Consider the following 25,920-nt stretch of genomic DNA (forward strand, 5'->3'; position numbering starts at 1 on the left):
GGATATTGCAAAATCTCCATTCCCACCCCACTCTGGGGCCAGCCAGAGGTGGTATTTGCCGGTTCTCTGAAGTACTCAAAATTTCCGCTGCCGGTTCTCCAGAACTGGTCAGAATCTGCTAGATTTCACCCTTGCTTTGAAACCTTACTTTGTTCTGACTCTCAACTCAGTCTTCACAGACCTTCACTGAGGCAAAGAATAAAGGTAAAGGAGATAAAAGATGGGTTTTACTCCGCTAGTCATTGCTGACTCTAAGGGAAGGGTGCTCATCTCTGTTTCAAGGCCGCTGAGCCAGTGCTGCCCAAAGACCTTTCCGTGGTCATGGGGCCAGCATGACATCATGGAACGCTGTTAAAGAGTCAAAGAATGGGTTGTCTTAAGTTCCAGCATAAGCTGGTTAATTTTAAAATCTCAAAATTCCTTTCCTGAAATTAAGTCTGAATTGTGACATTCAGCTGAAACATAAAAGAACAAACATGCAACTCACCTCTATGTAGAATTTTTAAGCTCCATAAATAAGTAAGTCCTTTAACAACCTACAAATTAGGGGGGAAAAGAAATGGGTCAATATATTTAATACATAACATGGAGATGCATATTTTCATTTTCAAGAGCTAGGACTGAAAGCTATTTAGTGTTGCAAAAATTACACATGAAAGTAAATAAAACGGCGACCATCTTATTTCCACTGAGTTGGCTGGGTCAGGACTCGGCAGAGAGTAAATCTGCTTTTCCCTTTGAGGATCCTCTCCATTCTTACCCCCTTGGTGTAGCTAAGTCTTTCTAGGCTGTTGGCCAAAGTCAAAACGGTTTAGAAGAAGGCAAGAGAAAGAATTCTTCCCTGGAATTTTTTCACCCAAGTATTTTCTCTTGCCTTCTTCCAAACTTTTTGACTTGTCCATGAAGTTCAACGGGAGTTGAGCTTTAGTCAAAGCAGCATTTCTCTTTTTTCCTCTTGGAATCTAGAAACCGCCAGCAGTATCTTGCAATAAACTTAGCTATGAGAATAAATCTTCACTTATTTTAAAAAAATGGCCACCATCTATAGACTTTATGATGGAAAGCAACCAGTCTTACGTTTTCAGACCGAGTTTGCAAATATTTCATTATTAGAGAGACAGAGACATAGGATGTTATTGGGGGAAACAGGGATACTACATAACAAAGAGTGCCTTTGTTTTTTATTGCATAATACCGCAGCAACATGTCAGCTCACCTACTGCAGCATTTTCTTTTTATTACAAAGAGTGGCACCATCTGCATGGCTTTGCAATGATGGATTTTTAACATTAAATGTAAGAATGCTATCAAGGTAAAGAACAGAACCCCCACATGTAGGAATGCACAGACTCCTTTAGAGGTTGGATGTATCTGTTGAATGAATGGCTATAAAAAGTGCCCTGTTAACTAAATAATAGAGTGATTTTCATTTCTGTGTTTAAGACTGCTTTATAAGTACAGGTCCAAAGATCTCCCACAGCCTCTCATGCATCGATCAGACATCTCACTATTCATTTACACTAAACAAAAGGACATTTTCCAATCTGGGGCACGCACACAAAGTATTAAGCTTTCAGCTGTTAAAGAGATGCCAGCAGAGAACAGCTTTTCACTAGATACTCCAGAAGCCATTGGAGGAACTCGGTAAATAGTAGGTTAGATAACAATGACTTGACAGAGCCTTGACACAGGCAGTTGTTATACCTGCCATCCATCACTCGTTTTTGTGAGAGTTTAAGGACACATCCGAAGGGGGAGGGGGAGAAAGAACCTACAATCAACATTAGCACTTCAAATACAGGGCAAAGTGTCTCTACATCAAGAACAGAAAGGAAAATAAATGGGTAAAATGGCAAGCAAAACCCAAATCCACATTAACTTAGGCAAGATACTGATGGGAGATGCTTAGAACTGGCCCTTCTCTGCTGTCTTTCCTCACTGTAGCAAACACACAAAGAAAGAAAGAAAGAGAGAAGGCATATTCAGACTTTTAGTTATATTTTGTGGTAGGGTGACTGCAATATAGGGTAGGGTAGGGTAGGGTAGGGTAGGGTAGGGTAGGGTAGGGTAGGGTAGGGTAGAGTAGAGTAGAGTAGAGTAGAGTAGAGTAGAGTAGAATAGAATAGAATAGAATAGAATAGAATAGAATAGAATAGAATAGAATAGAATAGAATAGAGAAATTAGAATAGAACAGAACAGAATAGAATAAAAGAAATAGAATAGAGAAATTAGAATAGAATAGAATAGAATAGAATAGAGAAATTAGAATAAATAGAATAGAATAGAGAAATTAGATTAGAATAGAATAGAATAGAATAGAATAGAATAGAATGAATAGAATAGAATAGAATAGAATAGAATAGAATAGAATAGAACAGAACAGAACAGAACAGAACAGAACAGAACAGAACAGAACAGAACTGTTCTGAGAATAGAATATAGAACAGAACAGGTTTATTGGCCAAGTGTAATTAGACATACAAGGATTTTTTCTCTGGCGCATAAGCTCTCAGTCTTTATGCATAACAACAAAGTACCGGTAATAATAATCATAATATCAAAGTAATAATAATCACAATAATGATACCAGTAAGAGAAGGTAGTGGAACAGATGAGAAGAATACTAGTAATGCAGCCTACTACGTGGGTAAATATCCTTAGACATAATACAGCACTGTGGGAATTAGGTGTTCAGCAGAGTGATGGCACAAAGAAAAAACCCGTCCTTGTGTCTGCTTGTTTTGGGATGTAATGCCCTATAGCAGCATCCCGAGGGGCGGAGTTTGAACAGTTTATGTCCAGAATATGAGGGGTTTGTACCAGTGGTGGTATTCAGCCGGTTCTATCCGGTTAGGACGAACCGGTAGTGGCGGCTGCGGGAGGCTCCGCCCACCCTCCCGGATGTCATACACGTCCTGTTTCTGATGCTCTGCACATGCGCAGAAGGTCCTGCGCATGCGCAGAGGTGGTGCAGGCGCTCGCATTTGCAAACTGGTAGTGAAGGTAAGTGAATACCACCTTCACTTACATATTGTACGTATGTACATATTTTCTCAGCTCCCTTTCTGACCCGTGCAGTATACACATCCTCAATGGAAATCAGGCTGGTTGCAATTGTTTTTTCTGCAGGGACCTAACTATCTGTTGGTGTCAGGTGTGCCTCCTTTCAGTACTCAAGAAAGAAACACCCCGACTCCATTTTCATAGAGAAAGGTACTTTTAGTGAGTATGAACTGAATGCAACCAAAGAAAAGCAAGGTCTGAGGCAATAGGCATGAAAATCACATATAGAAAGCATCCTTGAAACCCCCCCCCCCAATCGTCCAGTCAGGATTATCCAATCCACATCCCCCCAAGAGGTCACGTGGGGTGCAGCTTCCGATGGCTCCATCCTCCTGGTATACAGTTATATAATTCTTTTAATAATTTTAAATTTTGTATTGGTATGTGTTTTAGTTCTGGCTGTGCACCGCCCTGAGTCCACTAGGAGAAGGGCGGGATATAAATTGAATAAAATAAATAAAATAAAATAAAATACCACGACAGTTGACCTTGACTGGTTAACAGCGCGCCTCCCAGCTGCAGAGAAACGCTGAGGAAAAGTTTCTCCAATTTACTCCACCAGCTCACTTCCCCCCCCAGACATCCAGACAGCTCCCCCCTTCCCCCCTTACAATGGCACCGAGCAAGCAAGCAATATAAAGGCGGAGGCTGACAGTTGGAGTCTGTACCTGTCCTGTTTGATAGCTGTACCAAACCAGATAGTTATAAAAATACAGATGACAGACTCTAAAGCAAGTACAAATGAAGGACTCAAAAGCAACTGGAAAAGTTCTTACGCTAAAATAAACCTAAAGTAAATATAGTTTAGAATTCCTGGATTCTCTTAGCATTCTCTTCCCAGATCTGTTTGCCAAAATCTCTCTCACCAATATGCTGTTCACAGGTGGGGGTGGGGGTGGGTGGGAAGAGAGGATTAAACTGTCCCACTCAGCCTCTGTCTCTGTCACCACAGCAACTGGTTGGTGCTTCTATCTTAAGAGTCAGATAGTCCTGGCTATTTCATACACCCTTATTCTGAGTCCATGTTTTAAGATTTGGATGTGTGAGAGCCATCCCTTTAAAGTCAATTTGTCAAACAGGGAGCCAATTCATTGCACAGTCTTCGGCACACTAGGAATTCTTTGCCTGTAAAACATTTAAAAGACGCCACCTGAAATTCTATCTTGTCAGGGTGCACATAATCCCAAGAAGTAGAAAGTCTTTTTAGTCAAATGAAAGTTACAGGCATAATTATTTAGTAAGTTGCAAATTATCCCAACAGGAAAATGAAACACTTTTCAGCTCGCTGAAACAGGCCACGTGAAAATCCCCAGGCTCTCCCACACCACACAAGAAACCACATTGGGCTCAAAAGTAAAGCCATTTGGAACTGTTCCAGAGGGAGCACATCTGATGAAAAGATGCTCTTTGCGCATGCATCTGAAGTGCAGAGGATGAAGCCGAGCTGTGAATTACAATGAAAGTGGACTAAATAGCTGTCTGCGTTAGATTAAAGGGTTTCAGTTGTCAGCTTGATGTATAATGAGTGTGGAAAACAGGAATTTAATTAAGTAGTGCATTACAGAATAACTCTGATATGCTTTAAACCACTTAAATGATCAAAGCCTGCCTCCGATTTAGCCATTGTGCAGCAATCCTCTTCTCTCAACGGTCAACTGGGCGTCCGTTCCGTTGGCCTTTATTCAGCTTCCAAAGATTATGGTGCGTTCGTTCCAATTTGGTCAATTCTGCTTAAGCAGCCCCTGCAGCGTGTGCAAAGGCACACAGGCAGAATCAGAGCACTTTGCTCTCTTTACCCCAGAAAATACAAAGAGTCTTGTGGCATCTTGAAGATGATTACAGTGTAGGCTTCTCTGAATTCAAATACTTTCGTCATGTGTTTTTATTCAAGTGAACCTTAATCCATGCTGCAATCAATCGGTTTGCTTTCCAAGTATTATAAGAGTCTCTCATTTCCCCCCTTTTTCTTCCTTGTTCCCCTCCCCTCCCCCAATTGCTTCTACTGCACCTGCACACTTCATTTGGCAACTTCATGATTGTGATTAAGCAATTCCACATTTATTAAATGTTTCAAGAACGGATATACCCCACCCGAGGTACTCACAGCTACAGCTATTCTTCCCAAGACGTGCTCTGGAATTTTTCTGTAGACATCTAAGGAGCCCCCTGCAGGGAGAACAAAATATGATCAGCTAAAGCTAAACTGGCCTTCTCTAAAAATGTCACCTCGATCAGGGTTCGCCAAACTTGGCAACTTTAAGACTCGTGAACTCCCAGAATTCCCCAGCCAGCACGACCTAGATGACTGGGTGCCCACTTTGCTGTCCAACCAATTGGTGAGGAATCTGTAGCTGGTTTGCTCAAGAAATTTATCCTGAGGTGAAAGTGCCAAGTAAAGCAATCTTTAAGATTGTCATTACAAAAACCCAATAACCCTTTAACTGCCATTCCAACCCACAAGAAACATGTAGGACCAAAGAAACAACTTAGAAGGAAAATCTGTATTGGTGACTAAAGCTATTAAGATGAAGGAACAGCTGTTTTGTCAGTTAATACAGATTGCATGGAATTGGAAAATATTAAATCACATATAAACCACCATTTATTATCTACCATATATAAATTTTCAATAAAAGTTTGTGCAACTCTATTCAAGAAAACAGCACCAAGAAATAACTCTTGCTTGCCTGATGCATTGAGCCTTGCGAATGTTATTATCAAAATACCCCTTTTTTTAGGATGGTTCTAAGGTATAGTAAACCAATATTCTTCAACCAATTCCTTTTTTCCAATTCCTTTTTTTAAACTATGGTCCTTCACCAATGTTATAGTATTTCACTTACCATCCATAAATTCAGTACAAAGGGAAATCCGATTTTCTACAAAAAAAGCACCATAAAATCCTATGATGTAGGATGAATCGCACTGTAAAAAGAAGAAATAGCAAGTGAAATTATTATTTTTTTAGGAAAAATAGCATGCTAAACAGAATTGAAAAAGAAGTGCTAGAAAAAGCATTTACCTTATAAAGGATTTCTAATTCAGACATAATCTGTTTCTGAAGTTCTAGTGTAATATCTAAAGGAATCACCTGGAAATAAACATTAATATTAAATTATTAATTTCGCTACAGAAAATCAGGCAGCACTCAGCAAGAAACATTATTGTACCATTTTTTTTTAATGTATAAGCTCCAGTCTGCATCAAGAAAAAAAAATCTCACATGTTTTTGGTAGTACAGTTTTTGTCCTCATTGTTACTAAAATCAATGCCATAGCCCAGTCTTTCTCAACCTCAGCCATTTGAAGACTGGTGGACTTCAACTCCCAGAAGTCCACGCATGCTGGCTGGGGAATTCTGGGAGTTGACGTTCAAGTGGCTGAGGTTGAAAAATACTGCAATAGTCCACCAGCAAGTGGTTCAAGGAGACCAATCTAGATGTAACTTGACTTTTGGTCCTTAAAATTACATCTCTTCTGAGTGAAGCTCAATTTTTGGCAACTTCATGTAGATGACCCTGTAGCCATTTTCTGGAATTTTCTTTGATTTCCCAGTTTAGTATTCCTGACAGGCACCCATCCATATATGGACCAGACTCACACCTGCTTAGCTTCTAATCCCACACAAGATGCTGCCTTGTGCAAAACCCACCCTAATTATCCTACCATAGGGGGTCCTTAGTGGGCAACCACCCAAAGAAATCTACCTCTCCTCGGCAGCCCATTTTTAATATGGAAATACATCTCTATAGCTTAATCACTTCAGAAATAAAAATACTTTAATCAGGGGTGTCTACAAGATAGGTTAAACAAAATATTGAGATGGTAGTCATGACCACTCAGTATAAGCCGCCCATCTTTTCAGAAGTATTGCAATAGATGCAAAAAAGGTACAATCAATTGTGCGTTTCCGGCCACCCACCTGTCGTTTTGAGCCTCTCTATGGCTGCCCTCAGACCTCTAACGACAGATATATTCTACTTCAGTATTATTATTATTTCCTCATAGGTTTGTACAACAGTGTTTCTCAACTTTGGCAGCATTTAGATGTATGGACTTCAACACCCAGGCAGGCTGGGGAATTCTGGGAGTTGAAGTCCATATATCTTGCCAAGGCTGCAAAACTTTGCTGTATTTGATTGCAATTCTAAGGTATTTGATCATTTCATTTCATTCTACTGTGTTTTCCCGAAAATAAGACCCTTATATTTTTTTGAACCCTGAAATAAAAATAAGGTGCATGGCCTTATTGCCATACACTCAAAAGCCCGATCGGGCTTATTATCAGGGGATGTCTTATTTTGGGGGAAACAGGGTATGTATTTTATTTAATTTGTAAATAAGGGTTTCTTTTTCTCCTGGATCTGTTTCAGGGGTGATATGAAATCTTTCTGCCACAAGTGGATGATTTTCTTCTAGAAAAAAATTAGGGCCATCCCTGGAGCAGCAGATTCATGTGATCTGGAAGGAAAACAGAAAGTTCCTATCTTCTCCAGAACATTCTGTGTTCAGAAAGAAATGTTTTGCCCCTCCATAACTACAGCTAGTCCTTGACCTACAACCACAATTGAGCCCAATGTTTCTGTTGCTAAGTGAGACAGTTGTCAAGCGAATTTTGCCCCGTTTTATGACATTTCTTGCTATAGTTGTTATCACTGCAGTTGTTAAGTTAGTAACATGGTTGTTAAGTGAATCTGGCTTCCCTGTTGACTTTGCTTGTCAGAGGGGTTGCAAGAGGGGATCACGTGACCTTGGGACACAGCAACCGTTGTAAGTATGGGTCAGTTGCCAAGCTTCTGAATTTTGATCACACGATCATGGGGATGCTGTGTGAAAAATGGTCATAAGTCACCTTTTTTATTGCTGTTGTAACTTTGAATGGTCACTAAATGAACTGTTCTAAATCGAAGACTACCTGTATTACTTAAATGTATTTGTAGGACAAATAATACCTGGAAACACCTGGAAACTCTGACAATTAGACTAGAAAATGTGAGGATGGATCCCACCTGCTCTGAGGGTTCTCTGTATATGCTCAAGAACCTTTCTCCAATCCTGAGGTAAACACTTCCCTCCCCCAAATGCCATCCCTGCCTGGCAAAAACAGGATCCAGGCCTACATTTCTCAGAATCTGGATGGGAATTTCAGGATCAAATACACTTTGCAGATTCAGCACAGCCAACGCTCCGCTGCAGCTTGACTCCTAATGGAAATTTCTTTCAATCCCTTGCTCACATCCAGCTGATTTCCAAACCTACATTTTTAAAGTATTGATGTCTGTCTAAACAGGGGGAAAAAGTGCACAACCCATTTCTATCAAGAATTTGCTTTAGGGTTATTTATAAAAGCTGTAACTGTAATAGAAATGCTGCCAAGAAAACATTTAACACATTTCTCCAAATCAATAGTCATTTGCCAACAATATTCACTTACATTTTTTTTTCCTGGATGGAAAGCTTAAAACAAAGTAAACTGCTGGAACCGTTGTATCAATTTTACTCCTTAGAGGAGCAAGGAAAATTTAACCCTCTCCGGACTCTAAAAGAGGCCGTTTTAAACTCAAATGTTCCTTTTCACTTTAGCAACTTCAGCTTTCCTCAAGACAAGCTTGGCCACTGCAAAACCTTTGGCTGGATATTGATCACAGAAGGCAAATTCAGTATCAGCCAAGATAGGAAATGAAATAAGAAAGCCTGAAAGCTGCTGTAATTTACAGGTATATTGATTTTTAAGAACACGGCCCCATTTTGTATAAAATAGTGGGACAGGGCTGCTTCCCCAAATTATATATTTATATTGTATACGTCACACAATGTATTACAGGTACAGATCAGGTGAACAGAGGAATCTTGGAGTCCTAGTGGATAATAATTTAAATATCAGCCAACAGTGTGTGGCAGCCGACAAAAAAGCCAGTGCAGTCCTAGGCTGCATCAACAGAGGAACAGAATCAAGATCACATGAAGTATTAGTACCGCTTTGTAATGCCTTGGTAAGACCACATTTAGAATACTGCATCCAATTTTGGTCACCATATTATATAAAAAGTTGTTGAGACTCTAGAAAGAGTGCAGAGAAGAGCAAGAAAGATGATGAGGGGACTGGAGGCTAAAACATATGAAGAACGGTTGCAGGAACTGGGCCTGGCTAGTCTAGTGAAGAGAAGGATTGGCCGATTTCCAGCAAAAAACACACGTAAGAATACATTGATTCACTTAACGACTATAGCATTCACTGGGCGATGCCACATAAACTTAAGACTGGTGGGGAAAAAGTTATAAAATCAGGTCCGATCACATGAATTAACATTCATGACTGTCACGACTATGATAGAAATTCCAGGCTCCATTGCAGTCGTAAGTAGAGGACTGCCTGTAGGAGGTGGCTGAAAAGAGCAGAGAATTCAAACTGTGGTCTCAAATGATGTGGGCGACGTTTGTCTTTAAAAATGAAGCAAATTCTTCAACGTTTCCCAAAGTTTGCTAAAAATGTGTCTGTTTGGGATTACGCTGTTGGGAGTATTTGGACTGGCAGGCTCTGGATGCCCAGGCAGGCACCTAGCAGTCCATCTGAAAGTGGTTAAGAAACAGGAAATATAAATAAATATATTTGATTTTAATTACTTTTACTGGAGAAAGAGGTAATGGCTTCTATGAATTTGCATTAGGATTCAAATCCTTATTTCAGTTTATTATTTTAATGATGTAAAAGTGAATCAGGGGCAACCGAAGCAGGGTTAGGAAAAACAGGCGTCTTGTCTCCTAATTTAAAATGCCCTGATGCCATCGTCTCTCTTAAATAACCCCCAGGCCACAGAAAAGGGGCTTCTCAAGTCGGATTTCACGGAGAAAGGGTTAAGCCCCACCAGCAATACCTGAGCCATTTTCTCTGCTACACCTCCAGGACAAACAAGGATGAGTTGTCAAGTTAAATACAAGCACTCAAGTGACGGAATTATAATTTACTTGGTGCTCAATTTAAATTAGTGAGAGGCTATTAAAATATACAGTATAGCGATGGCAATTCATCACGGGCTGTCATGGATGACTTCATCTATTTGCCGGAGTTGCGTGTGTGCCACTAAAGGGAATGAGAGCAAAATCACAGGTCAAATTAAGCTGCAATTCCATTTTAATTCACTTATTTAATCTGCGGCAATATAATTGTCTTTTACAGTATGTACAACTCAGAGGAAATTTGGGAGTTCGATAGGCAGTATACAAATGATTAATCAAATGGACCATTTAAATGCTAGTTAAGAGCAGAAGAAACTCCCAGGAACTGCAGCCTGGCACACAGCCGCACTGCTCGCGATGCACAAGTTGGGCAGCCGGTGCTTCATTGCTGCAAGAAAGCCTCTGGCATAAGTCTTGACCACAGAGGTGGGATGGAGGCCTTGGAGAAGATGGCCAGGACCTGTCACAAACCCACTTTTGGGGTTCCCTCCACCCTGACTTTTTTTTATTGCCATCTATAAATGGAAACAATTCGTTCCTCTGTCAAAGAGCCGGACCCAAGCATATGCAACAGGGAACATTTTAAAGGATTTAGAGACATTGGCAATCAAATGCAAGTAGCCCTCGACTTACGTCCTTTTGTTTAACTCCTTTTGTGCTTTTACGTCCTTTCGTTCAGTTACACTGGTATAACTTGTCCTCAAAGTTACAACCATCACACTATCCCCACGGTAACATGATTGCAATTTGGGTGCTTGGCAAACGGCTTGTATTCGTGATGGTTCCAGTGTCCTGCGGTCATATGATCATAATCCCAGCTGGCTTCCAATAAGCAAAGCCCAATATTTACATTTTGGTTCTCACCACCCACTGGGGCACAAACATGGGAGTGATCAGAACTCTACACCGCCGGGCTGAAGGTCTGCCTACCAGCAAAGATGGAAACCACATTGATTCTCTTCTTTGTCTGTTATGGAGGAGCTCCTGCTGGGCCTTTTTTTGGATTTGATGAAGGCCCACTTGGGGTAGCCACAAGTTCTGAGGGCTTCCTTGACATGCTTTTTAGCTCTTTCTCTTTTCCACCTTTGCCGGTAGAAAGACCTTCAGCCCGATGGTGTAGGGCTCTGATGACTCTCCTTTTGTATTCCAGTGGGTGGCGAGAATCAAAATGTAAATATTGATCTGCGTGTGGGAGTTTTCTGTAAACTTCAGTGTTAAGGCTTCTGTCTTCCTTAATGTGGACTGCACAGTCCAGGAAGGCCAGACTATTTTCCTTAACATCTTCCCGTAGGAACTTGATGCATCTGTCCACAGAGTGGATGTGTTTGGTGAGGGCTTGCAATTCCTGTTTTAATCTTGATCCAAGTATCGTCCACATACTTATACCAGTGAGTGGGTGGGATTCCTGTGAAGGAGTTTAGGGCTGTGGTTTCTACCTCTTCCATGTGGAGATTGGCCACAATGGGGGACACAGGGGAACGCATGGCACAGCCGTGTTTATTGTCTGTAGAAACCAAAGCAACTGCCTCAAATTTATTTATTTATTTATTAGTCCAATTTATATGCCGCCCTTCTCTGTAGACTCAGGGCAGCTCACAATGCATTATAGCAACAGCCTGCATACTTTTTTGTATGTACCTGCTTATTAGGGCTTTCGCCCCCCCCCCCCCCCAAGCGGTGTTGTTCTATACAAAGTTGGCTTATTGCCCCCACAACCCGAGTCCTCAATTTACCTACCTCAAAAGGATGGAAGGCTGAGTCAACCTTGAGCCTGGTGAGATTTGAACTTGCACTAATTGCAGGCAGCTGGCAGCTAACTGCTAGCACTTAACAGCACTTTAACAGCACTTTAGTCCACTGCACCACCGAGGCAAATTTATGATGGTTGGTGTGTTCTGGGACCACATAATCACCTTTGGCGACCTTCTGAGAAGCGAAATCAATGGGGAAGCCAGATTCACTTAACAACCAGGTTACCAACTTACCAACTGCAGTGATTCACTAAAAATGTGTCAAGAAAGGTCATAAAATGGGACAAAATTCACTTAACACAGAAATGTTGGGCTCAATTGTAGTTGTATATGCAGTAAAAATATTTGGGGATGGTAAAAAATTAATGTTTAAGAGGAAGCAATTTTAAGAAGAATTTGTTGTTCTACCAGAACATCACAATGGAGGAGAAGAATTTGACAGGCAATTATTTGTAATTCTCCATCAGAAAGAGGCTGGAGAGACAGGCATCAGCTCTGGAGCAGGCCTAAAAGCCTGAGCTTCCATTCTTAAAGCATTTAAGAGTCTTAATTTTTGAATTCAATCAAGAGGAAAGAGAAGAAACCACAATTTAACAATCTAAGATGAGAAAATTTATGAGATATATGGAGATGCTGACTTCAGATAGTTAAATAATCACACCATCAAATTAAAAACTGCACTGAAGAAAGGCCCCCTGAACACTTGTAGAGAATCTGTAGCTTTTTTTAAAAAAAATGCTAATATAAAGCCACCATTGTCAGGTCTGCAATAGATTAAAAGTCTTTCCTCCTGTATTCCTCTCAGGACCAAGTTGTACAACCAAGAAAAAGGAGAAGAGATTGCTTTGTACTTATAAATTGTGCCCTTCAGTCTGGATGTGTTTTCGTTGCAAAAATTGGCTTCACGCAATAAAGTCCTGGAAAAAGAAGACTGGGGCAGGGGAATCTTTTAAAGCAGATTTGTGAACAAACTTACCTTTACGGCTAGTATTTTCCCACTGGGGACGTGGTTTGCTCTGCATCCAAAGAAGAAGACAGTCAGTTTAAAGCAAAGAAAAATCACGGTCATATTTTAAGTTTTACGTGATGCTTGTTAAAGTTTCTAGCTAATGGCATCCCTGAGCAATTGAAGTTGTATGCTTGGGTGATATATGCAACAAGCCCAGTTCCAGTGAACAACAAACAGCCACAAAAATCAATCCTGATGAGTTATCAATCCTTGATAAGTGTGACTTATCAAGCTGAATAAAGCCTATCAGGCATGTGACACGCTTGGCTAACAACTCCTTGAGTCTCCCATTCCTGTTGCCTTTCCAGAACAAATGGCCCAGGAAAGGCAGACCTGACATACTTCAGCACAGAAAGTGAGGACCGGCGTTAGAAATTATCCTGGCTAGGCTAGTTCTGGGCCATCAGGACATGTTGTGTCCATAAGACGGACCTCTCTCAGCACAAGGGCATGCCCACAGAGCCAATCGGATGTGCTTGTGCTCTCAAGCTGAATCACGGAATCCAAATTGGAAGTGGCCATTGAGGCACTCAAGTCAAACTCCCTGCTTTGCGCAGGGATCCAAATTACAGCATGCCAGACAGATGCTGGTCCTGCGTCTGCTTGCACACATCAAATGATCAGGAAGCCATCACCCCTTGGGTGCATCATCAAACCATTCTTGTGGCTGGGAATTTTTTTGGCTACAGTTCAGCTGAAACTTTTTTCCCCTGTAACTTAAAATAACTTTCACGTCCTTCACTCTGGAACAATAGAGAGCAAGTCCTGACCTCCCTTTGTGAAGGATCCTTTCAGGCATTGGAAGAGGGCTCCCCAGCCCTGTTCCTCCTGAAGGATAAGCATCCCAGCTTCCTAAGACACAACTTCTGCTCCTCTCCTGATCCCCGTTTCTCTTCTCTCAACCTCTTTCAAGTTCTCAGAGGGCATCTTGAAATGTGGTTGGTGCCCAGAAGGACCTACAGTACTCAACATGAGCCCCGGAAAAAGGAGAATAAAATGGAATGATTTCTACCACACATCTTGGAATGGTATTGGATCATTTTTGCAGTTCGATTATCCTACTGACTCCATTCAGTCAGCTACCATCCAAAGCGTCTATTGGAAAGCTATGTATTCTCCGTTCCAGCTATGGGGAAGCTATGTGTCTGACTTCTGCCCTTTAAGGAATTTTAAAAAGTATCTTCCTCTAAAAAATATTGCACAGAGAAAAAAAATTACCGGTCTTCACAAATGGAATTTTAGCGTTAAAAATTAGCAGTCTGTTAAGTAAATCCTAAAAAACACCGTAAGAAAAATGATTTCAGAGCCAGAGTGAAGCTTTCTCAAGGGATTACTGAGAGGCTGATGGTGGAGAGAGCAGAGTCCTTACATCTGAGCAGGTAAAATGAACCCTAAACTATGAACGGCGGCAAAACATTTTGACTTTCAGATCAGCAGAACGATAACAAAACAGGCTGCTGCGATAGCTTCGTGCTTAACGTCTGTTAGCTTAATATGTCCTGCACCGGGCAGTTTGGCAACTTAATTAGCTTGTCAAGAAAGCCGATCCTTTCGCCCCCCTCCTTCGTCTCTGAGGGGGAGGGGTGGCCTCTTGTTTTCAAGTGAATTAAAAGGAAAGACTTGATGATTTAATTATGATGCACGCCAAGTCATCCGTGGAAGTTTGGGTTAAATTTCCAGCCAAGAGCAGTACCTGGTTTGGTTTACAGAGCATTGACACTAGCAATTTAACATTTAATTATCATTGTGGAAGGGATCACAAAGCGGATACGGTGCCCGTGGGGCGCAGAGCACCCCTGGATTCTGCAAGCACCACAACTCGCTGGAAGAAGAAAGTAAATGGGCTTATTCCAAGCCACCACGACATTCACCGCTGTCTTGACCTTCTCCAGCGCATTATCCGTAAAGTGATTAATGGAGTCTGAATGGGAACTTTGGTTACTCGGAAAGAAAACTGGACACCTTAGCAAGCCTTTAATTAACAGCAAACCCTTCCAGGTCGGCTGCAGCTCCTGCAGTAATTACCTGTCCCAATAAACTTGCTGGAAAACACATTCAGCCCTAACCGAAGGACCAGAAGTTGATGTTGGCTGTTTAAATTATGAACGTGCTCTCATGGTTCAACTACCCAACCCAACTTAGCATTGCCCAGAAGACTGCTCTGGTGCAGCAATCCCACGCCACTGGCTTCCTGCATTGGCTTCAAGATCAGAATATAGAATAATAGAGTTGGAAGGGACCTTGGAGGTCTACTAGTCCAACCCTTGCGTCAGCAGGAGACCCTATACCACGCGTGTCAAACTCGCGACGTCACGTTTCCATCACATGACATTTTGTGACTTTTTTCCTCCATGAGCTGGAGGGCCGCCAGTTTGACACCCCTGCCCTATACCATTCCGGACAAATGGCTGTCCCGTCTCTTCCTAAAACGCTCTAGTGACGGAGATGGCTGATGATCCAGTTATGGAGACCTACAGATACAAGGGGGTGGAGGTGCTGCTTCCCCTGGCAAAGCAAGTAGCGACAAGAGTTTCAGAGCCTTGTTGACGGTCGCAACCAATGGAGCTGCATGGCTGATACAATTTTGGATGGTTTCTATGCTTGCAGTATTAATACAGCCCCTCCTTGAGGGAGATGGGCCATCTAGAAACATGAAATCATAATATAATATAATATAATATAATATAATATAATATAATATAATATAATATAATATAATATAATATAATATAATATAATATAATATAATATAATATAATATAATATAATATAATATAATATAATATAATATAATAAATATCACATCATATCATATCACATCATATCATATCATATCATATCATAGTACTATATCCTTGGTGAACCTTCTGCACGCCAACCACCAAGCTCACACAGCACCGACAATCTGAGCTACAGATATTTTCTGTATACCCTGAGTTACAGGTATTTTCTTCTACTGGAATATTAATATGATGAAAATATAATTTGTGACAACTATGGACTGATTACTCCAAGAATATAAAACTCAGAAAAGGTGAACAGATCCTTCGAGTGAATGTGGGGTATAAAATAAATCACTCCCACAAAGAAAGCAGAGCTTCTTTGAAATTAGAAGGGCATCTTCCAGTCCCTGTTCCTGTGAATCTCATTCATTCATTCATTCATTCATTGCCAATGGCCACCCATCTTACCACAAGGTAACTCTTGGTTTTGGAATCAAGAAAAATGGGGAGCTTTCCTGTTTCCACAAAGCATTTTGTGGACGGGGCACCCAGACATGAGAGTACAGCTCAGATAGGATTTTTAAAATTCCTTTCTTAGTATAAACCAAGCTTAAGAAAGACAATTTCCCCCATCAAGAAAATAACAGCACAGAATGCTCTTGCCAAATGCTACCTATCGGGGTTCGTTATGCTTTGCCCTTTCTGCAAAGAAAAGAACCAGGTGAAAAGAACAGCTTTCAGCAGCATTGGCACAATTGTGTCAAATATTTTATTAAACTTGACTACTGCCCACGTCTCCAGACACTTGGCATCCTGGAGGGACCACTGCCCGTTTGGCATCCCTTGGAAAACTCAAAGGCTTCTCTGCAGGGCCTTCTGACAAAGCCGTGTGCCCAGACGTGGTAAGAGAGCTATTTTGGGCATTGAAAGACAGACAATGTGATCAAATGAATGCACACTTCATGTGAGCAAAACCTGCCACATTTCCCCTCCCCTCCCCTCAACCCTGATAGGAAAGTTACAACATGATATATCCGCAAACATAACTGGTGAAATAGACAAGCTGCCGAAAGCTTTTTTACTTCTATGGTTTCTACTGCAAACTCTGCCCTGAAAGGCCAAGAACGTTGGTGGCTTAGGACAACCTCGGTCCCTTGAAGATGGGTGGACTTCAGTGCTGGCTGGGGAATTCTGGGAGTTGAAGTCCACACAGCTTCAAGGAGCTGAGCTTGAGAAACGCTGGCTTAGAAAAACCATCAGCCTGGACTTGCAGGTAGTCCTCGACTTACAACAGTTCTTTTAGTGACTAGCAATGGCACTCAAAAAGTGACTTATGATCATTTCTCACACTTACGACTGCTGCCATATGGTCACGTGCTCAAAATTCAGACGACACATTGGCAACCGACTCACATTTATGACCGTTGCAGTGTCCCAGGTCCATGTGATCTCCTTCTGACAAGCAAAGTCAATGGGGAAGCCAGATTCATTTAACAACCGTTGCTACTAATTTAACAGCTGCAGTGATTCACTTAAGAAATGTGGCAAGACAGGTCATAAACTGGGGCAAAACTCACTTAACAAATGTCTTGTTTAGCAACGGAGATTTTGGGCTCAACTGTGGTCGTAAGTCGAGGCCTACCTGCACTTCCAGGACTGGGGTAAAAGTTGGGTGCTTCTTTAACCAGCTTATTGAAAGCAGGCATGAGGGAGCAGTGGGCCAAAGCCCCCCACCCCCAATTAAAGCTTATTCTTCTTAAATGAAGGGCCAGGGAGCATCGGTGGATCTTAAGCCCCAACATTTGGAACACAAAGAATGAACGAGAAGAAGGAAAAGGGTAGCTGTGGAGGCCTCTAGCAAGCTAAGACCCCTCCAATCGTCTCCAGCATTTGCTCTGGATGCCACTCTATGGCGGGCAGCTGTTGCCTTGGCTCCATGAAATGTTCCTCCCCGAAAGCCCTCCGTGCTCAGAAACCCCTGAATCTGACACACATGGAGCCCGGCCCTGCCAAGTCCGAGCGGAGCTTTAGTGAAGGGAAAGCTCATCAATCTCGTTCAGGAGATGTTCAGTGTCTCTAAACATTACACATTGTGCAAAGACAGGAGGGTCACCAGCTGTAGATGACCTGCAGCAAACCATACCCAGACTCCGTTCCAGGCCTTCTCTGGGCAGATTGGATTGAGCTCTCCGCTAATGGCCAGAGTTTGAGAGTTTTAAACGGCAATATTTCCATGTACCGAAACAGCCGTGTGAAAAGAAGAAGAGGTTTCCAGAAAATTAGCACTTTGACAGTTGTTGCCTTCTGTAATAGGCGAGCCCATTAGCTGACTTGCTGGCTGTTAAAAAAGGACATTCAGAAGTGAGCAGCCTCATTGGACCTCTGCTCATTCAAAGCCACAAGCGATGCCAACCTGCCTTCTCTCCAAAAATCCCACCACAGATGCTTGAATGATGACCACAAAATGATTCATTATTAACTTGAAGGCGCCCTCTGGCCACAGGCTGTTTGCCTCTAAAATGGACTTTTCCAAGAATGCAAGAGCAGCCTCCCCCCCACCCCCAGGCAACGGATGGAAAGATAAAGAGAGTCCTGACATGACAGACAGCCCCATACTGGGGTGGGGTGGGAAGCAGTGGGGAGGAGAAGACCCCAGAAAGAGGAAGAGAGGTTCTAGCCTAGAATCTCAATCTGTTTTGTGTGTTCTCGCCAAGGAGTTTTTAAAGCACAGAGCGGTGATGTAGGACGATCGTTTCTTATCAAAGGAACAGTGTTATCTCCACAAACTACACACAGTCCTGCTTCTTTGCCAAGCTTGACAAGGAGATGTTGCAGAATGTTTCTTGAGATGCCAAAGAGCAAGAGGTTAGCCACAGCAGAGTGGCCTTGCGATCTCAATTCAGTGCAGATCAAGGGGACTTGCAATTGTCCTTGCTTAATCCACAGGGCTAATCCCCGTGCAGGACAGGAGAAAGCCTCAGATCAAATTTCTTGAGGTTGTCTTAGTGACGTCTCCTTCTGTTCCTTAACAAAACCCCTAGTTTTATTTTTAAATCGAGAACAACTTAACTTTTTGCTGAATCTTCAGGAGGAGGAGTACAGAGTGCAACAAAACAAGTTTAATTTAAGAATCAACCAGTTTCTAATTAAACTGCCATAGGCAGCTGGTTGGATAAGTTTTAATCAGTTTCAGTCACCTATTGATTGGGATGCTGAAGCTTAAAAATTAAAATTAAAAGTAAAAGATGATTTGGGAATTGCTGCATCTCAGAACAACAGTGCAGCCCTCGGTAAATAACTCCTCTTTTAACCATCAGCTAAATGAACACTTCAATACCGCAGCACAAAGTCTTCTGCAAAATTACTTTAACTAACAAGCAGAAATTTATCAGCTTCAGCCAAAATCAATGCCGAAATCAATTTGAACACTGGTTGTGTCTAAAGGGGCTCATTGGCAATTTACGGAAATTACACCATGTAAATGTCTGTGCTTTAATTGAACAGTTTCATCAACTAGGCCGTGATTGCTGTCCATTTATTTATTTTCTTTCACTGCAGCACTCCTTCAACAGAAGCGATGGGTTTTGTCAAGGCGAGGGGAGACACTCTGTCTTCATTTTATGCACTTTTGTGCGTAACTGGTTTTACGAGCTGGGCCACCAACGGTCAGTGGAAACAAGGGAATTGCAACTCCTAGTCACACTTGCTTAACCTGTAACAATGGTCCCTGCAAATTCTGGGGGAGGGTGACCCGTTAGACCAGGGCTCTCCAACCTTAAGCAACTTTTAAGTCTTGCTGGCTGGGCAATTCTGGGAGTTGAAGTTCACCAGGCTTAAAGTTGCCAAGGTTGGAGAGTTAGCCCTGCGTTAGACAAACACGAGAGAGCAGGAACAGAGAAAGGACAGAGAGGCTCAAGATGTCCTGGAAGAGAAAAAGAGGAAGGTGGCTGGCTTCTTGTCTGGAATACAGAAAATAACAAAGATTGTTTGCTAGGTCAAATTAAGAAGGATATAACAGAAGAGCTGCCCTGCTGAGCCAAAAGGCTCTTGAGAACATGGCCAAGAGAAGCAAACATGTACACACAATCCACATAGTTATATACAAAATGTTGACAGGGGGTACAGTAGTGGCTTCAAAACTGGATATATTTCTAGCAGCAGTTGGCACCTGGACCCACAAGAGATGAGGCCAAAGACTGTGTTCCTCTCCTTAAACAGAAAGCGCCCTGTTGCTTAAAGATGCCCCATCAATTAATTCTGGCCACCCTAGATGTCTAAGTCACTTTCATCACATTCATACAAACACACAAACTTTCTACTTGAAGACTTCAGCAAGTGTTCATGGGAAGGTGATATTTTGGGCCATCTTCCCTATTTGGTTAGAACCTAGAATAACAGAGTTGGAAGGGGCCTTGTAGGTCATCTAGTCCAACTCCCAGCTCAAGCAGGAGATCCTACACCACTTCTGACAAAGCCTCCAGTGATGAAGCACCCACAATTTCTGAAGAAAAGCAGTTCCATTGGTTGATTGTTCTCAGTCAGAAAATTCCTCCTTATTTCTAGGCTGAATCTCTCCTTGATCAGTTTCCATCCATTGTTCCTTGCCTGGCCTTCAGGTGCCTTGGAAAATAGCTTGACCACTTCCTTTCTGTGGCAGCCCTTCAAATATTGGAAGACTGCTCTCATGTCTCCCCAGGTTCTTCTCTTCACTAGACTAGCCATGCCCAGTTCCTGCAACCGTTCATCATATGTTTTAGTCTCCAGTCCCCTAATTATTCTGGTTGCTCTTCTCTGTACTCTTTCTAGAGTCTCAACATATTTTTTATACGGTGGTAACCAAAACTGGATGTAGTATTCTAGGTGTGGCCTTACTAAGGCTTTATAGAGCGGTATTAGAACCTCATGGGATCTTGATTCTATCCCTTAGGATTGTATTGGCTTTTTTGGCTGCTGCGGCACACTGCTGGCTCATATTTAACTGTTTGTCCACTAAGACTCCAATATCCCTCTCACAGTTACTGCTATTAAGCCTGGTTTCACCTAATGTGTACATGTACTTTTGGTTTTTCTTGCCTAAGTGTAAGACTTTACTTTTCTCTATGTTGAATTTCATTTTGTTAGATAGGGCCCAGTGTTCAAGTCTGTCAAGATCCATCTGGATGTTGAGTCTATCATCTAGGGTGTTGGCTATTCCTGCCAGCTTAGTGCCATCTACAGGTTTGCCCAGGTTAAGTTGAGAATTATGAATTTTGATAATTGAAACCCAACCTTTGCAGAAAGCCTCAGAAAATACTTCTAGTGCTGAGAGCTCCATTGGAGCACAAGGGTTAGGAGGTCACTTGTAGTTGTGTCCTGCTTGTGAAGGTCCCAGAGACAGCTGGTGAGCTGATGATAGAAAACAGAAAGGACCTGCTGAGTTGGATTTAGCAGGGCAATTCTGAAATCTGGGCCAAATTACCTACATGATTTTGCAGAGAAAAATATTCAGAAGAGTCTGCAAAATATGAGAAAATGCTAGTTGTTAATTACCACTGACAAGTTTCAAATGATACCAATAAGGTGTCTCTGTTACAATTTAATTCCTCTGTCCGAATTTTAAAGAGGGGACACCACCCTATAAATCACATTGTTAGCGTATTTCAAGGAACCCAGGAGCCAATTTAGAGCTGTGTAAATCACCCTTAGTTTAGAAATGTGGAAGAAAGCAAACCGAGTGCTGTGTTTGGCCTTTCCCATGAATTATTTTTCAAAAAAGCAATTTAAGTAAATACCCTGGATGCGGCAGTATACAAATACTTTCCAATATATAAACACAAGAGTCTGCACTTTCCATCATACCTGATTTTCAAAAATATCTGAAGGGTAGACATTTTTTTTTACAATACATAGTTTAAATTAGGTGGAGTAATAAATCTGTAGCCTAACTACACTGGCTTCACCCCTTAGAAACACCTCGGCTGCCCTCAACTGCAGTCTGCAATGGGCAGACCATTCCTGGCAACTGTAAGCAGCGGTGGGAATTCAGCCTCTCCTGTGCCAGATTCCAGGGGGAACTTCTGGGAAATAAATAGGGGAGGAAGAGGATGCTGAAGGCACGGAGGCTGGAAGCCCGGGGATGTGATTGCCTCCATGTGCCAACCGTTCGCCCAGAGGCTCATCTATTGCACCAGCAGGGATAAACTCTTTATGTTCTTTATGGAACTCTTCAGGTTTAGGGAGAGGAAAAATGCAATTTTGAGATGATCGTGTGCTTGAGCATAAGAGAAAAGAGGCTACATTTCGCAACAGAAATGTAGCAGGAAATACATGAAATGTGTATTAACCGTGAGGAGCAAACTACGTTAATTAAGAAGTACATCAATTATTAAAATATATAATTTAAAGAGACCCTCAGTTTGGTCTCTTTTCTTTTATGGTCAAGCATCATCTCAAAATTATATATTTTTTCTCTCCTTAAACCTGAGGAATTTAATAAAGGACATTTTTCTCTGCTGGTGCAGTAGCTCAGCCTCTCCAAAACAGCCGTGATTTCTTCTCTACCTACGATGTGGCATCGCAGCGCCCAGGGCCAAACGCTTGAAGCTCTTGTGCTGTTTAGTGGCTGCCAAAAGACTGACTTCTGGCAAGATGAGTCTTGAAAGGCCCTGGGGAAAGAGGAAACCTTCTCAGATGCTGGCCAGGTGCCGTCCCTCCTTGGTTCTTCCCTAGCTGCTAGCTTCAAAAAGCACATCATCCCTTAGTTAAGAAAATGCAAGAAATAAGCTATAAACACAAAGCTAAAAGCTATAAACCACCTTTTCTTTAAACAAACAAACAAACAGAAGGACCAAAAAAAAATAATGGATTCAGCAAGTTCTCCTTAGAAATATTGCTATAGAAATATTGATTTTTTTACTCAACTCAATTGACTGAAAAGTTGTTTGTATAGCAATATTGGCCCAGGCAATCCACTGGAACAATTTTGCTGCACAGAGTAATCAAGTGCATTTCTGAAGTATAATTATATTGTCATAAAAACGAAACCAAGATAACCTTCTCTTCAAGCAATAAACCTACAACGGCAGTAAAACCGTAAGAGAGACACAGAACTCCATGATAGGGTGTCTTCTGAAGAGCCCAGTCCCCTCCCCACACTTGCTGCTCTTCCCTTAAGCTATGGTTAGCACGAAAGTGATCAATATCTCAATCTCCATAAACTATTTCAATAATAGTTAGTTCACCTGGAAACAGAAACTGAATGTTTCTGCTCAGCGACCTGAGACTGCCTCCTTGTTGGTTGAACGCGGGTAATATTTCATTGCCATAATGGATACGACTCAGCGCAGGGTTTTAGCAGGAGGCGGACAAACACACATTCTTCAGTTACAAATCAATATACACTACACACCTTTCAAAAAAAAAAAAGGGGGGGGCAGGATGTGGGATGCTGGCGGTCAAAAAATACAAAAGGTGTCACCAGGAGCAGTTATAATTAATTTATTTGACAAAACAATCATCAATTCTCTCCAGCGAAGGACCCACAGCCGCAGCGGCTGCTAACCAAAACCAACTCAAGCTGCCTGTAAGCAGAGATTCAGTTCGGCTTTGCCTGCAACGGGGATGGTGCCAGGGACGTAGCAAGAGGGCAATTATTTCCAATTATTTGCATGGCACGTGCGGTGAGGGGGACAATGAAAGGAGCCTGTCGACGCATCCCAAAAGCTGGCCATGACTTCTGACCAGTTAGCCAAGGCTACCCCTAAAAGCCAGAACCGTTTTGCTTTCTCGGCCCAGAAAGGCCCACCAAATTTATTGGCATTTTGGCAAAGCTCCTGGCACCCCAGACAGCCACACCAACCCATATGCCTGATCTAAGGGGGGCAAATTTGTATGCGCTTGAGGTTGCCATGCCAGTGGAGGCTACAAAAACTAGATAATTTCATGAAAAATGTGATGGCCAACGTAAGTCAATAAAAGTGTTTTTTTTTCTCAAATTATAAAAGAAAAGAAAATGACCAAGGGTGCTTTTTCAAAAGAGAACTGGACTTCCTTTGTTTTTGATGCTTCTCATCCAAGAAGTTTCTTCAGTTCAGTTTTTCCTCAAGGAAAAACAAAGGATGTCCAGTTGTCTTTTGAAAAAAGCACCTTTGGGACCACCATGGTCTCGATGACGGAGGACAAAAAGAAAACGACACAACCTCAGAAAGTGTTTTGTGTGCTGAAGCCATCTGTCTCTGGATGAAATCTTGATCACCATTCCCCCCGAGGTCCTTTTTTTAGGGAATTTTACTTTACTTGAGGAATATGTCCATTATCCTACTGTAGCCTTCTAAGAGGGAATGCTGGTGGATTCAGAGTGTTGCAAGAGTAAAGGCTTTCCCATCAAGACAACCATCTCTTTGTTACTGTAAATCTCAATTTGAGGGATCCTTGGTGCTCTCTAAGCTTGGTGGGTTTCTTGCAGATGTTTCATTACCCAAACTAGTAACATCACCACTGCTAATCATAAAATCTTAATATGTTAAAATTAATAGAGGTTGGCGCAGTGTTTAGAATGCAGTACTGTAGGCTAATTCTGCTGACTGCCAGCAGTTCGGCAGTTCGATCCTGACTGGCTCAAGGTTGACTCAGCCTTCCATCCTTCCGAGGTCAGTAAAATGAAGACCCAGATGTTGGGGGCAATATGCTATTTAGTATACTGTCTTTGGTGTAAGCCGCCCAGAGTCCTCGGAGAGTGGGCGGCATAGAAATATGAATGAATGAATGAATGAATGAATGAATGAATGAATGAATAAATAAATAAATAAATAAATATGCTGACTGTGTAACAGAGGGCTGTAAAACACTGTGAAGCGGTATATAAGTCTAAGTGCTATTGCTATTTATGTATGAATAAGAAAATAAATAAATAAATAAATAAATAAATAAATAAATAAATATGCTGACTGTGTAAACCACTTACAGAGGGCTGTAAAACACTGTGAAGCGGTATATAAGTCTAAGTGCTATTGCTATTTATGTAGAGCAGTGATTTGGGAAATTGGCTAAGAGAGTTTGTGGCACAACATGAAGGATGTGCCTGTATCTTTGAGTCGGAACAAGTATATATAACAAAGTTGGGAGAGGCAGAAGCAGAATAAGGCCATCAATGCAGCTGTAAACATAAGAAATACATTAACTCTCAAGACCAGTGGGGTTCAGTTCTTACTTTCAAACTCTATGAATAGCCACAGAATAATTTCCCTGTCCTGAAAGGATCTGTGACATACCCCAAATTCCTCTCTTTCTCCCACCTGCCAATCAGGACTTCCATTGCAATGGGTGAAGTCAAGAACAAAAGGGCAAATGCATTTGGAGGGAGTAGACCTAGTTCAATTGAAAAGCTGGAAATCCAGATCCTAAAAACACAGACTTCAGAGGATAATTAGAACTGCAGAAAAAACAATTACTACCAAACCTGCCGTCCATTGAGGACCTGTATACTGCACGAGTCAAAAAGAGGGCTGTGAAAATATTTACATACCCCTCGCATCCTGGACATAAATTGTTTCAACTCCTACCCTCAAAACGATGCTATAGAGCACTGCACACCAGAACAACTAGACACAAGGACAGTTTTTCCCCGAACGCTATGACTCTGCTAAACAAATAATTCCCTCAACACTGTCAAACTAGTTACTAAATCTGCACTACTATTAATCTTCTCATCTTCTCATTGTTCCCATCTCCTCCCACTTATGACTGTATGACTGTAACCTTGTTGCTAGTATCCTTAAGATTTATATTGACTGTTTCCCTATGACTATCATTAAGTGTTGTACTTTATGATTCTTGACAAATGTACTTTTTCTTTTATGTACACCGAGAGTGTATGCATCAAGACAAATTCCTTGTATGTCCAATCATACTTGGCCAATAAAGAATTCTATCCTATCCTATCCTATCCAATCTTATCCTGTCCTGTCCTGTCCTATTCTAACTGACTAACCAGAGAAATGTCCTGTTGGAATGAGACAGCTCCCAGAAAGAACAATAGTGTGTAGTTACATGAAGTTTATCAACTGCTTTTAGCATCTAATTGGAAGAAAGGCAGCATCTTACATTCCATTGCCACAGCTGAATCAGATAATCCATAACAACTTCATTATGAACAAACTTCCTGGGATATTAATTTACTTGCATAAATGGCAGGATTCTCAAAAGGCTCTCCCAATTCCCATAATGGTAAAGGAAGCTCATGCAGATCCACCACAATTAGTCTTTGTCATCCAATTCCAAGGAAGCTGTCAATACAGCGAAACGTTGCCTGGCTTTGCTAATGGCCTGGGCGAAGGTGAACAAGCTGAAATTAAATCTGGACAAGACAAAGGGGCTGTTTCTTGGTCAATGGGAAATCGGGATCGGCTATCGGGAATGAAGCAGCTCCTAACGTTTGCCG

At 41.8% G+C, this 25,920-nt stretch overlaps 1 protein-coding gene across 4 annotated transcripts in view; it reads right to left on the reverse strand.

The window, feature by feature from the left end:
- MAP2K5 (mitogen-activated protein kinase kinase 5) overlaps positions 1-25,920 on the reverse strand; it is a 168,808-nt gene that overhangs the window by 98,983 nt on the left and 43,905 nt on the right. For all 4 annotated transcript variants that reach the window (XM_060694751.2, XM_060694752.2, XM_060694750.2 and 1 more), the window contains exons 9-13: positions 12,748-12,787; positions 6,087-6,155; positions 5,908-5,989; positions 5,169-5,230; positions 488-536 (exon numbers count right to left, since the gene is read on the reverse strand). In XM_060694751.2, coding sequence (XP_060550734.2) covers positions 488-536; positions 5,169-5,230; positions 5,908-5,989; positions 6,087-6,155; positions 12,748-12,787 — 302 coding nt within the window. The remainder of the gene's footprint in view (positions 1-487; positions 537-5,168; positions 5,231-5,907; positions 5,990-6,086; positions 6,156-12,747; positions 12,788-25,920) is intronic.

The sequence above is a fragment of the Pantherophis guttatus genome, chromosome 13 (assembly GCF_059756535.1).
Source record: "Pantherophis guttatus breed Tessera chromosome 13, ASM5975653v1, whole genome shotgun sequence".
Taxonomy (NCBI): domain Eukaryota; kingdom Metazoa; phylum Chordata; class Lepidosauria; order Squamata; family Colubridae; genus Pantherophis; species Pantherophis guttatus.